The sequence below is a fragment of the Ciona intestinalis genome, chromosome 10 (genome assembly GCF_000224145.3).
Source record: "Ciona intestinalis chromosome 10, KH, whole genome shotgun sequence".
Lineage (NCBI taxonomy): Eukaryota > Metazoa > Chordata > Ascidiacea > Phlebobranchia > Cionidae > Ciona > Ciona intestinalis.
Window position 1 is genome coordinate 2276104 of NC_020175.2, and position 13893 is coordinate 2289996.

Below are 13893 nucleotides of genomic sequence, written 5' to 3' on the forward strand. Positions count from 1 at the left end.
TCGCTGCTACCATTGTGGGCGTATGTGTCCTTGGGCAAGACACTTTACAGCAATTGCTTCTACCCAGTGGTCACTAATGGATTGTCCAAATTATCAGCCATACATAAAAAAATGAAAAAATCCCCCAAAATACCCACAAAGTAACATACATGGTAACTCGTAAGCTGGCACGAGGTGTTAAACCCGTGTGATAACGACTGTTGTTTTCCAGCCACGCGAGTATAAAGTAAGTTACATTCATTTATTCTTTCGTTCACCCACTTACTTCTATGCAGTGCAGGTTGATTTGAACGACAAATAAATTGTGCACAATTTTTTGTTCATTGTTTTATGTTTTTTTTGGTGGAATAAAGAGACATTTCTTTGCTTAATTACTTTTTTTATTTGGAAATGTTGGCCAAAAATGTGGTAACAGAAAACTATTGGTATTTTTAAATAACTCTCTCCAATCTTGCCATTTTACTTTGATAAAGTAAATAAGAGCCTTTGGACTGAAAAGTTTTTGTATTCAGGCTCTGAAAATGGGCAACTGATTTTGAAAACTTCTAAGTCACCATTGAATACACTCTTCTGCTTATAAATATGAATGTAGTTTTCCATAAATATGGTCCTTTTAAAATGATTACTATTCTGATTACTATAAATCGCTTGTGGGTTTTGTAAAATAAAACTATAAAAAATAAGTTAAAAATTAAAAAAAACTTAAAAAAATTATTTGTTAATCATTTTTTTCAGGAATCCATCGTTCAGTTGAAATTACAACCGGAGGATAATTTCCTTCTAAAAATTGTTCAGTTAGAAGAACTTCTAGGTGTGCGTCACTCTGTGTTCGTTATTGGAAATGCCGGAACTGGAAAATCACAGGTATTTGTCAAGTTGTAATGAAATACCTTTTGGTAAATTAATGATTTTTGGATTTTTTGTTTAACTTGATACTAATATACATATATATATTTATTTCTACATGACACAGTTTAATATGTGGTTTTGCTAACTTTTGACCCAGTCCAATTTATGTCTTTAGAAAAACCCAAGTTATTGCAATTCTTACTTTGTTTTTGGAATTACAAGATATTTAGTTCATTGTACATTGTAACAACTGTTGTTTTGTCGCTTAATCGTTTCATTTCATTTAACGTATTCCTAAATCTTTATTACCGGAATCGAAGAGACAAATAAAAGTATTTTTATGTTTATATGTTTTAACACTTTCCGCACCAGGTTTTAAAATCTTTGAACAAAACTTATCAACTGATGAAAAAGAAACCAATGTGGGTGGATCTCAATCCTAAAGCCGTCACTAACAATGAACTGTATGGTGAGTTTGTTTGTATTAATTCAAACCTCAAAATTAGGATAAATTGAATGAATGAATGAATAATTGAATGAATGAATGTAACTTACTTTATCCTTGCCAGGCCATAAAACGACAGTCATTATAACATGGGTGTTCTGTTTCATACACCTCGTGCCAGTCTACGAGTTACCATGTATGTTACTTTGGGGGTGATAATTTTTTGGGGGGATTTTTATGTATGGCGGATAGAGTAGACAGCCCATTAGTGACCACTGGGTTGGAGCTTGAGTTTTTTAAATTAAAAATATTGAGTTTAAATTTTCTAAATTGGAAAACTGGGCTTTCAGTTCATGCCTTGCAAAAAGCATTTCAAACATTTATTAAAAAAGCCATCAATACCATAAGACTGAATGACTCAAAAACAATACTTCATTTCTCCAGGTGTTATCAACCCAGCAACAAGAGAATGGAAAGATGGATTATTCTCCACTATTATGAGGGATCTTTCCAATGTAACTCATGATGGTCCAAAGTGGATTGTATTGGACGGTGATATTGATCCTATGTGGATTGAATCTCTCAATACAGTCATGGATGACAACAAGGTAGTTAGATTGTTGTGTAGCGGTTGACAGTGTTTTGAGTGCAGGTTTTAGTATAGTAGGGTGGGGAAGATGGGACACCTTTTTATTCCATTTTCTCGTCTAATTTTGTAGTTAACAAATAACACTCAAATATTATAAACCGTATCCTCATGACTTCAATAGACTGTTGTTAATTAGAAATTTGAATATTATATGTTAAATTTGTACCATCTTCCCCCACACTACTAAATATTGCTGTGTAGCGGTTTAGTGTGCTTTCAGCACAGATTTTAATATTAGGTTTTATCCAAATATTTGCCAACCCAGTGGTCACTGAAGGCATGTTGGTGTTGGTGGAAATGATAACCACTCACAAGTTTTAAACTTAACTTGGAAGTAAAAGAACTGTCACCATAGAACTTAACACATGTAGAATTAAACACAAATTCTATACACACCATGTGTTACAATTATGACATTTAACATACATTGTTATTGCAGAGTATTCCCTAATGCTCATAATGTTTTAATCTTTGTAATGTAAATAACCTAAAACTAATTATGTACCGGTAGAAACTTTTTCTACATAAAATATATATTTCATTAAATATGACACACTACAGTTTATAAATTTGGTAATTCTTAATTCTATGATTCCTACATGCTACATATTATATTACTATTTTTTCCAATAAAGTTTTCACATTTTATATTATTGTAATGTTATTTTAGGTGTTGACACTTGCCAGCAATGAGCGCATTCCACTGACACCTTCCATGAGGATGTTGTTTGAGATCAGTCACTTAAAAGCTGCAACTCCTGCTACAGTATCAAGGTAACATGAGGCATAAGTTTGAAATTGACTGGTTTATATCTAGTCTGGAAATGCACCTTAATACTGATACCATTGTGGGCGTATGTGTCCTTGGGCAAGACACTTAACTGCAATTGCGCCAACCCAGTGGTCACTAATGGGTTGTCCAAATTATCAGCCATACATAAAAAATGAAAAAAAATCCCCAAATAATAATTACCCACAAAGTAACATACGTGGTAACTCGTAAGCTGGCACGAGGTGTTAAACCCGTGTGATAACCACGGCCACTCGAGGATAAAGTAAGTATCATCCAATTTTAGTCTATTTTTTAATTTTTTTTTGGTTGTTTTTTTTGCTTTTTTAAATTTTAGAGCGAAGCTAAACTATGCTAAAAATGGTTTTTGTGTATTTTAATTACTTTGCAACATTTAAGATGTGGTGTATTAGTTAAAGTGGTGGTCACATTAAATATATTTTGTATTAATAAAAAAATAGCACTATACTCTAAAAATATTAAACTATAAATAGACTACTTCAGCTTTTACAAGGTTATACATAAAAAGCCGCAAAAGTGTAAATAATACTATACACAAAAAAGCGGCCGTTGCATTTCTGAGTCTTTTATAAAAAATCTTATTAAATAGTTAAATTTTAGTGATACGATTTCTGATTATATTACGAGGTACGTTAAAAATCAAACTAAATTGATTTACGCAAATCCCACAGAGCTGGTATTCTGTTTGTGAACCCCGCTGATCTTGGTTGGAACCCCCCAGTATCAAGCTGGATTGATCAACGCGAGGTGCAATCAGAGAGAGCAAATTTGACAATTCTGTTCGATAAATATGTTCCACCCATACTGGATGCTCTCAAAACAAGGTATGGAATAACTAATATGCAATTATTAACTCGTGTTTTTCTGACAAAGGTCTAAGTGTTGGGGTAATGGGGCAATCCTGGTCTAAATCCTAGGACCCATGGTGTACTGCTGCGGGACCTTACCCATATAGAGTAGAATACATAATGGGATACTGTTGAGCACTGTTTAAGATTACAAAGTGTTGCTTGCTGTGTTTACTGTAGAGTAATATTAATGTGCAGTGGAATTTGCCTTTTTGTAATGTAACAGTGTACAATATTCATAATAAGCAAACTTCCTATTTAAAATCTCCTGAATTTTTCTAAGGTTCTTGTGTCTAAAATCCAATGTCAGTAAAATAAACTTACAATAAAAAATGTTAACATTTTAATTACTTATGTAAAAAAATCTGAAAAAAATGGTAAAGATAAGATTTGACCTTAGCATGCTTGCAACCCAAAAATGTGTGTCATAGTATTGCAGTTGCAGGTTTAAACCATTTCAACAGTGCCTTTCATGTGTGGAAAAACCTGTTATATGATACAGTATATAGTTCAAAGCGTTAGCTTTAAATAAGCTACATTTGGTGTTCGACCCTAAGAGGATAAATAAATTGTCCGGCGCCGTGAAAAATTGGTTAAAAAAACAACAATAAAATAATTACCATAATAGTAAAATACATGGTAACTGGTAAGCGGGGGCATCCGTGTTATAATAACTGTCGTTTTCCCGCCATGCGAGGATAAAGCAAGTTAAATTCATTCATTCATTCAAGTTACATTCATTTATTTCTATTTACTCTTTTACAAAACAATTTTATGCAGATTCAAGACAATCATTCCAATTCCTGAACAAAGTATGATTCAGATGTTGTGTTATATGCTTGAGGTGCTCCTGACTCCTGAAAACACTCCCCCGGACTGCCCAAAAGATCTTTACGAGCTTTACTTTGTTTTTGCTTGCATCTGGGCCTTTGGAGGAGCCATGTTTCAAGATCAGGTGATTTTATAATTTAATTTTATGATTTCACAGTTTTTAAAAATTTTTTAATGATTTTACACCTAATTTTTTCTGTTATTTTTTTAAATTTCTGATAATTCGTTTCATTTACAATATCATATCCACCAACAATTCTAACTCAACCATTTTCCCAGCTTGTTGACCACAGAGTTGAGTTCAGCAAATGGTGGACCACGGAGTTCAAAACGATCAAGTTCCCATCCCATGGAACAGTCTTTGAGTATTTTATTGACAGCAACACAAAGAAATTCACCCCATGGAATGAAAAAGTTCCACAGTTTGAACTTGACCCAGAAATGCCACTGCAGGTCTGTTGTGTGTTTTTATACATAGGTTTTAGGACTAATATATGGAACCTATAGGATTTAGGATAACAAATCGGGAATTAAAATGTTTAATATTTTACATCTTATATTTACACTTTTTGACCTTTTATGTATAATATAGTGAAAGCTAAAACAGTTAGCTGGTTCTTTACCTTGTACATTCTTATACCCATTTTACATAGTAAAATGTTTATGGGAATAGCAATTTGCATAAAGTTGTTATTTTGTAACTCGCTAACGGCGTTATTTTGCATGGTCATCGGTTTATGCGGGAATTATAATTGAATTAGCTTATTTTAGCGCATTATCGTTATATCAGATTTATATTATAATTTCTTATACTTTGTGCTGCTATTAACAACTAAAAACTGTAAAAATATTAACCCCAATAACCATTAGGCTGTTAAAAGTGAGACTGTCTTTTCACTATACTTTTCTTTACTCGCATGTTCTTGTTTACACGCACAATACAAGTAACAACCAACCTCCTACAGCAGATTACACGCTTATGATGTTATGCCTGCTAACTTTGTTCTTGCGAGTGAATATGCAAGTCTTTACGCGCATAAAAGTGACCATGCAAAAAAAACGGCATTAGTTTACTATTTTTATCATTTTTAGGTGCTAGTTTTCTATTAATACAAATTAATATACTATAATCACAACTGCAACTGCCACATTACAAATATCCAACCTGTTTAAAATTTCTTCTTTTTTTCACAGGCTGTCCTTGTCCATAACTCGGAAACGATTTGCATTAAATATTTCATGGATTTATTAATGGCTAAATGTCGCCCTGTAATGTTGGTGGGTAACGCTGGTGTAGGGAAGTCAGTTCTGGTCAGTAACAAACTCAGCAGTCTTGACCAAGAGGATTATGTTGTCACTAATGTTCCGTTTAACTACTACACCACATCTCAAATGTTGCAAAGTAATTACTATATCAATTGTTTTTATCATAATTTAGCTATAAAATTATAAAAAAAATAAAATATTTTAGTAATTTGTAACAAAATTGTTTTTCTATTTTTTTGTTGTGTTAGTTTTATGTTTTGTATTATATTTTGTAAAGTATTCTGACTTTAAATATTTATTTTTTATTAAAAACTAACATTCTGTTCGCAATGAATTTCACCAAACTTAAATGGGTTTTAATAAAACATACATTTTTTTTTCTATGACATCAATTCATGAAAACACATTCTGTATATTAGCCATACAAATTACATTAGAATATTTTTTTCACTATTTTTTTGTGACATGTTTTTTTCTCGTCAGATTATCATTTCTTTAAAAACAGATTCTATATAATACAAGTTACACTAGAATACTTTTTTCATTTCTAAATAAGTTTTGTTAAATTTACGAAAAACCTAAATGATATTCTATTTTGCATATTATAACACTACATAATACTGGGCTACCTTAACAGCTGTCTTGGAAAAACCACTTGAGAAAAAGGCAGGGCGTAACTATGGGCCACCTGGTACCAAACGTCTCATCTACTTTATTGATGATATCAACATGCCAGAGGTTGATAAATATGGAACTGTACAACCGCATACACTCATCAGGCAGCATATGGATTACAAGCATTGGTAAGATCTAAGCCGTAAATAAAATATACTTACAGAATTATGTTGTGTTCGTTTCACAGCAAGTTTTGTATTATATTTCTTTCAAAACATTTCTTAAGTGTATAGTGGTGCTTTTAGTCCATAACTCTGAAAAAATGATTAGGGCCCCTGTGGCCTACCTTTAACCCAGAGGTAATGCATTCAAGGCTCTTCGCTGCTACTATTGGGTGCATTTGTGTCATTGGGCAAGACACTTAACAGCAATTGCTCCAACCCAGTGGTCACTATTAACCATACATAAAAAATTATAATCACCCACAAAGTAACATACTTGGTAACTCGTAAGTTGGCACAAGGTGTATAAAACAGAACACCCGTATTAGAACAACTAAAAATTAATATTTGTATATTTAGTTCTTTTCTACATACACCCACATTATACCCCATGTTAAACCACAGGTACGACCGACAGAAATTATCGCTCAAAGAAATCCACAATGTTCAATATGTTTGCTGCATGAACCCAACATCTGGTTCTTTCACCATTAGTTCCAGATTGCAGGTATACTGAAAACCTAATGCCTTTTTATAACATATGATGTTATGTGTTCATATAATGTTGAGTGTGCTATAAGTGTTAAAGTATCTAAATTTACTCTAAAATTTGATTTTTTTAAATGAAAAATTTTAAAATATTTCACAATAAAGTTTACTCAAAAAAATAATAACTCGAAGAAATATTTGAAATAAGTTGTTTCCTTTTTTGTAGCTTTATTTTTTTTGTTTAACAACTGGTATATAGAATCCAATAAAACTAAATAAATATTTTACAAAAAAAATGCAAAAAAGATTAAATCTCAAAATACAGTCCGGAGCATTTTAACAAAATGATGAAATGTAATACAGTTATATTTTTTGATTTAAACTCTGATTAATTTTTTGTTCAAGAATTATTTTACACTGTTAGTATTTCATTCTAAATTCTACTTAACTAATTTTTAATTCTCCACAGAGACACTTTTGTATGATAAAATGTGATACATTTTTTTTAAACTCTGATTTATTTTGCGTTCAAAAACTATCTACACCGTCAGTATTTCATTCTAAATTCTACTTAACTAATTTTTAATTCTCCACAGCGACACTTCTGTGTCTTTGCGCTCAGCTTCCCTGGAAAAGACGCGGTGAAGACAATCTACAGCAGCATCTACAACCAACATCTTAAGATCAACAAATTCAGCGTTGGGTTGCAGAAGCACTCCAGCCAGCTCGTGGATGCTGCTCTCTTCCTCCACACCAGGATCACTCAGGTCTTTCTCCCAACTGCCATCAAGTTCCACTATGTCTTTAACCTCCGTGATCTTTCCAACATCTTCCAGGTAAAAAGAAAAAAAATGACTTTTTTTTTGTGTTACCAAATAATTGTATATGTAACCTATGCAACAACAGTCATTATAAAACATGTGATTTTTTTATACTAGAAAAAAAAAATTACTGATTAATTGTATTTAAGTCTGTTGTATATTTAACTTGTTTATTCACATGTGGCAGGGCAACAACAGTCGCTATAGCACGGGTGGCCAATTTTATATCTTCCTACCATGTGTGCTATTTAGTATGTCATTATATCTTTGATTGACTAATTGAAAAGCCTGTAAAGAACAACTGAGTTACAGCAATTGCTGTTAAGTTTGCTGCCCAAGGACATGTACGCCCAGAGTTATGGCAGCACAAATCCTTGAGCCCAAAACCTCTCAGCTTTAGAGGCGTGCACTCTGTCCAATGTGCCACGACCTCAAACTTTTTATTTATCTTAAACCATGGCCTTATTAAACCATGGCCTTATTAAACCATGGCCTTATTAAACAATGGCCTCATTAAACAATGGCCTTGTTAAACCATGGCCTTACTAAACCATGGCCTTATTAAACCATGGCCTTATTAAACCATGGCCTTACTATCGAATGCTGTTTGAAATTATTGCATATGCCAACCTTTGCTTCTGTTCTTTCACCCACTTTTTTATTTCTATTTTTGCTTGCGCACCCTCTATGTATTTTTTGTACGCCAGATAAAATTATACCAGCTGTAGTTTTTTGTTCCGAAAAAAAAATTTAAATTTTTACATTAAACCAATTAAATTCCATTACATTCACACAGGGTATTTTATACGCGTCTTCTGATGCAGTAAAGACTGTATCGGACATGGCAAAACTGTGGTTGCACGAGGCAAGTCGTGTGTACAGGGATAAATTAATTGATGATAAAGACATGAAAAGCTTTGACGACTTATCCATGGATATCTGCAAGAAATATTTTGAGGTGAGACAATCTACATTTTACATATTTTTTTCAAGTTTATACAGTATAACAGCTATTGTATGTTAACAGTTAGGCACAGACTAAGTTTAAAATTTCTGTGCATTTAAATGTTCACTTAAATATATTTTTTTTTACAGTAAAATAAATAGTTTTTAGGCCTTATTCAACTCAGTGCCATCTCTTTTTAACCTTTATTTGAGTCACAAGGTCTCACAACCCATTTATTTAGATTCAATAACTTAACTTTTTTATGCAGGACCTCGATGAAGCAGCAGTGCGACCTGACCCTCATATCTATTGTCACTTCGCAACTGGCATCGGTGAACCTAAATATTTCTCCATACCAACGTGGGACGCGTTGAACAGACTATTGGTTGAAGCACTCGAGAATTACAACGAGATGAACGCTGTAATGAACCTCGTCCTGTTTGGAGACGCCATGGCTCATGTGTAAGAATGAATTAATGACAGTTAAAATCTTCTTTTTTTTTCTATTTATTTTTTTTCCTTAATTTTTTTTAATTTTTTTTTTTTTAATTTTTTCCTTAAAATCTGCTTAAAGAAATTTAGGCGTCATTTATTTTTTTAAATAGTTTATTACCAGTAAGCTGTTTAAAAAAGTTTAGATTTCAAAACATTTCATCTCCAAACTTTTAGTTGTCGTATCAACCGAATCTTCGAGAGTCCGAGAGGATATGCTCTTCTTGTTGGAGTAGGAGGATCAGGGAAACAGAGTTTGTCAAGATTAGCTGCTTTCATTAGCAATCTTGATGTCTTCCAAATCACACTAAGGAAAGGATATGGGATCCCAGATTTAAAAGTGGGTTCAGTTGCGTATCATATACCTGAAACCCCCCTGTCTGTCGGAGGGGCATAGATGGATTAGGGGGCCTTTGTTATACCCTATATACTATGATACCCAACACTTTCAAAGTTAATTTTCAAAATGAATCTACATTTTTTTATTAAATATCAACAAATATATTAGAGAGACCTATGTAACTGCTTAATGGCAATTGATTTATGGATCACCAGATATAGTGATAAAGAAGGGGGCTTAGAGGTTATGTTTTAATGCAGGAAATGGTATTCAAATTTTTAGTTAAATTTTCTTATCTTTTGTTTTACTAATAGAACTACAACAAAACCCGTCTCAATTTATATGCTGATTTTTTTCTGTTACTTTATTTTTCAAATGTGTACAAAACATGTGTATAATTCGAATTTAAATGTTTGAAAATCCTTATTAAAAGTTATAATGAAATGTGTCACCTAATATTACCAATATCAATTTTAGTTCAATGAGCAATATTTCAAAATATGCTTTTTTGTTGTAATGATTTATGTTACAATTTTTTATTTTATTGTACAATAACAGATTGATCTTGGAGCATTATTTGTGAAAGCTGGTGTGAAAAATGTTGGTGTTCTTTTCCTATTGACAGATGCCCAGGTAATTATGCTCAGTTCACTGTATGTGTTGGTGAACCATTCAAATATTTGCTTTATAGATATAGTAGGGTGGGGAAGATGGGACACCTTTAGCACATAATATCTAAATATCTTGATCATGTTTTAAACAATTACTAACGGTCACTGGGAGTCATGGGCATATAGTTTTATAATTTCTTGAATGTTGTTTGTTTACTACTAAACGGAGCGAGAAAATAGAGGTAAAAGGTGTTCCATCTTTCCCCACCCTACTGTATATTAAAGGGCCTAAACACACCCCACGTCACTTTTATTTTTTATGGTAAATTCATAAAGCGACCGTTTTATTGATTCCAAAAATACTTTGCTTATTAAAATTGGTCCAGTATAGGCGGAGATATTCGTCCTCAAACAGTGATCTCTAGCGCTATCTTTTTTTTTACTACGAGCTCCGTGATTGTGACGTTGGAACGTACTAGTCACGTGACTGATTCATTCGTAAAAGCGAAACCTGCGTTTTTTTGTGCTTTTTTGCGTTTTTTTTGTTCTCTCGTTTTTCGCTGAAAACACTGCCTCTCGCCTTTCTGAATGAGAGCGGCCACGCTTCAACAATTTTGTTACGTGTTTGTCACGTGGGTAGTACACTTCTCAATTTTTTTCGCCACGCAACTTTCAAATCAGTTTTTTGAATTTCACGGTGTTTGAGCTGGAATATCTTTGGTTATACAGAACCGATTAAAACAAGTAAGGTGTCGTTGGAATTAGAAAAACACACTCTATCGATTAAAGCGAAGTACATTTGGGGTGTGTTTAGGCCCTTTAAAACTCTTAAAAAAAGTTAAAGATTGCCTTTTCTTAAAGATTGCTCAATATCTTTATGTGTAAGTTAGTGAGCATAAACCTGTTACACGTTCAAGTTGTGTATTAAAATTGTTCAAACGCCTTTAGATTTACAAAAATGCTCATATTAAATTTAAAGCAATTTATTAAGTTATTAGTTACACCTATCTAAAGAAATTAAATTTTTGCTTAAAAACAAAAAAAAAATCATTTTAATCCAATTTGATTTTTTTCCAGGTTGCTGAAGAGCGGTTTTTGGTCCTTGTGAACGACATGCTTTCCACTGGTGAAATCTCGGACCTCTTTCCAGATGATGAAATCGAAAACATCATCAATGGAGTGAGGAACGAGGTGAAAGGATCAGGTCTTGTCGACACCAGGGAAACTTGCTGGAGGTTTTTTATAGAAAGAGTCCGCAGGAATTTGAAGGTTAGTTTTTTTGCGTGTTGGGTAAAAAAACTACTCTAAAACGCTTGTCTGTTGGCATTTCACGTTACAGGACCTCATATAGAATAACATGCTAACCTTTGAACATGTTCTGTTCTGTGCTAATGCTTGTATTTCATTGTTAATTTTGAGTGTTAGGTAATAAGTATTCTAAACTTTGGTGCTCTGGGTCTGTTTTGCTGGCTTTTTACCAAACCCTATGTAAGATCTACTTGTTTCATCAGTTTTTTTATAGTTTTTGCAAATACTTGTTAATTTACATAAGTATCACTTAGCTAATTTTACTATCATTAAATATAAATAAAAAAAAATGATAAAATTACACAAACTTTATGTAATTTACAATTGTACCAAACCCTATGTAAGGTCTACTTGCTTCATCAGCAGATTTTTGTAACTTTTGCAAATACTTGTTAACTACATTAGTTTCACTCAGATAATTTTACTATCATTAAATATAAATAAAAATATGATAAAATTATATCAACTTTATATAATTTACAATTTTACGAAACCCTTTGCTCCGATCTTATTTATTCCTGATACTTTTTAATTCCAACTAAACTATCATCCTAATTATTGTGACTCAATTTACCAACTAGGAATACAGCTACTCATTAAGTTGTACTCAACCATATTTTAGTAAAAAATATTGGATAATTAAATTTTACTTACATAGATTTACCAGTTAGTAAGTAATTATTTAGTCAACACTTTACACATCCAACAGAAGTAAAAAGTTGTACATACATACTTTTTTATAAATAATTGCCCTCACTGAACACTAACAAAGTTTTAAGCCTCAACATTTTTTGCTTCTTAATAAATAAGTTAAAATAATATTAATTTCCCCATAACATGGTCTTCTTTACCTTCATAAAACCAATATTATGTAACCTTATTACTTAGGTGGCTCTCTGTTTCTCCCCTGTTGGCAGCACCCTGCGTGTTCGTGCTCGTAAATTCCCAGGTGTTGTCAACTGTACGGCCATCGATTGGTTTCATGAATGGCCACAGGATGCTCTTGAATCTGTCAGTTTGCGTTTCCTTTCTGACATTGAGAATGTGGAGGTTAGTTTAGTTTCTTTAAATATGTGGACATTTTTAACTATTAACCTAAAAAATTTTATCAGCCTAAACAATTAAGTATGAACTTTTGCTGTATTTCAAAGCCGTTTTGATCAATGTTAAAATAAAATTAAAACAATAACAGGTTTATGCTTATTAACCCCTGCCTCGAACTCAGAGGTAATGGGTTTAAGGCTCGTTGTTGCTACCATTGTGGGCGTATGTGTTCTTGGGCAAGGCACTTAACGGCAATTGCTTCAACTCAGTGGTCACTAATGGTCCGCCTAAATTATCAACCACACAAAAAAAAATCCACAAAAAACACCCACAAAGTAACATACTTGGTAACTCGTAAGCTGGTATGAGGTGTATGAACATCCATGTTATAACGACTGTCGTTTTAAGGCCACCCAAGGATAAAGTAAGCTACATTCATTTATTTAAATTTCAAAATAATGGTATTGAGTAAACTTTAAGAAAGGGTAAAAAAAACTTTCGTGAAATTCATGTAAACTTTGATTTTTTTCACTTACATAGCTTTCTTTTTCTAGGATAGTGAAAGAGAATCCATCAGCAAGTTTTTATCATTTGTCCACATGAGTGTTAATGACCTGGGGAAGGAATATTTGCTCAATGAAAGGTATATTAATTGTTCAGATACAAACCATATTGTAAAACTGAATATAAAAATTTAAACTAAAAATAGACTATTTTTATTGTAGAATTTTTGGAGATTTTGTAACCACCGCGGCCAATCAAGTTAAAGTCTGTGTTTTTTCTATGAATACAATATTACTTTACGACATAATGTATACCCTTTTTCCTGTGAATTTCTCAATTTTCACACATAAATCACACAACCCAGTAGTTGGCAATAAGTAAAGGCAGCAACAACTGTAGTTACACAACTTATTAGCGTGTACCACTTTTACAGCCCTTTTTTCAAACCAGAGGTTGTCTCGTCTGATGCTCGATGCTATCCCTGAAAAAAAAATTATAATTACTATTTAAACCCAGTAGGGCCAGTAACCACTAACAAGTTTTCTCATAATCTAATTAAATGCAAGTTTTCTCATAACTCTTAAACAGGGGTAGTCCATGCAGTAGCACCCCGGATGTTGGGGTAATGGGCCATTTGTGGTCCAAATCCCAGCACCCATGGCGTGCCACGCGGCGGGACCTCTTCCACATAGAATAAAATACAATAAATCCCTCATTCAGTTGCTATTTAACAATATTCAAAATTCTTTACTCTGTCCGGCGCCGTGGCATAGTGGTTAGCGCGCCTGCCTGTAACCCAGAGA

General features: G+C 32.9%; 1 protein-coding gene and 1 non-coding gene across 2 annotated transcripts in view; one reads left to right on the plus strand and one right to left on the minus strand.

The window, feature by feature from the left end:
- The window catches only part of LOC100186139 (dynein beta chain, ciliary), a 66234-nt gene that overhangs the window by 31025 nt on the left and 21316 nt on the right, over nt 1–13893 (plus strand). Inside the window, exons 44-61 of the mRNA XM_026836464.1 lie at nt 688–864; nt 1222–1318; nt 1739–1902; nt 2614–2717; nt 3426–3578; nt 4383–4557; nt 4713–4886; nt 5628–5835; nt 6337–6502; nt 6941–7043; nt 7621–7860; nt 8642–8803; nt 9060–9253; nt 9461–9623; nt 10182–10256; nt 11312–11503; nt 12431–12592; nt 13141–13281. Of these exons, the coding sequence (XP_026692265.1) occupies nt 688–864; nt 1222–1318; nt 1739–1902; nt 2614–2717; nt 3426–3578; nt 4383–4557; nt 4713–4886; nt 5628–5835; nt 6337–6502; nt 6941–7043; nt 7621–7860; nt 8642–8803; nt 9060–9253; nt 9461–9623; nt 10182–10256; nt 11312–11503; nt 12431–12592; nt 13141–13281 (2850 nt within the window). The remainder of the gene's footprint in view (nt 1–687; nt 865–1221; nt 1319–1738; nt 1903–2613; nt 2718–3425; nt 3579–4382; nt 4558–4712; nt 4887–5627; nt 5836–6336; nt 6503–6940; nt 7044–7620; nt 7861–8641; nt 8804–9059; nt 9254–9460; nt 9624–10181; nt 10257–11311; nt 11504–12430; nt 12593–13140; nt 13282–13893) is intronic.
- Nucleotides 8569–8640, minus strand: mir4117 (microRNA 4117). The gene has a single exon (NR_034513.1). It is a non-coding gene; the product is annotated as a microRNA 4117 (primary transcript).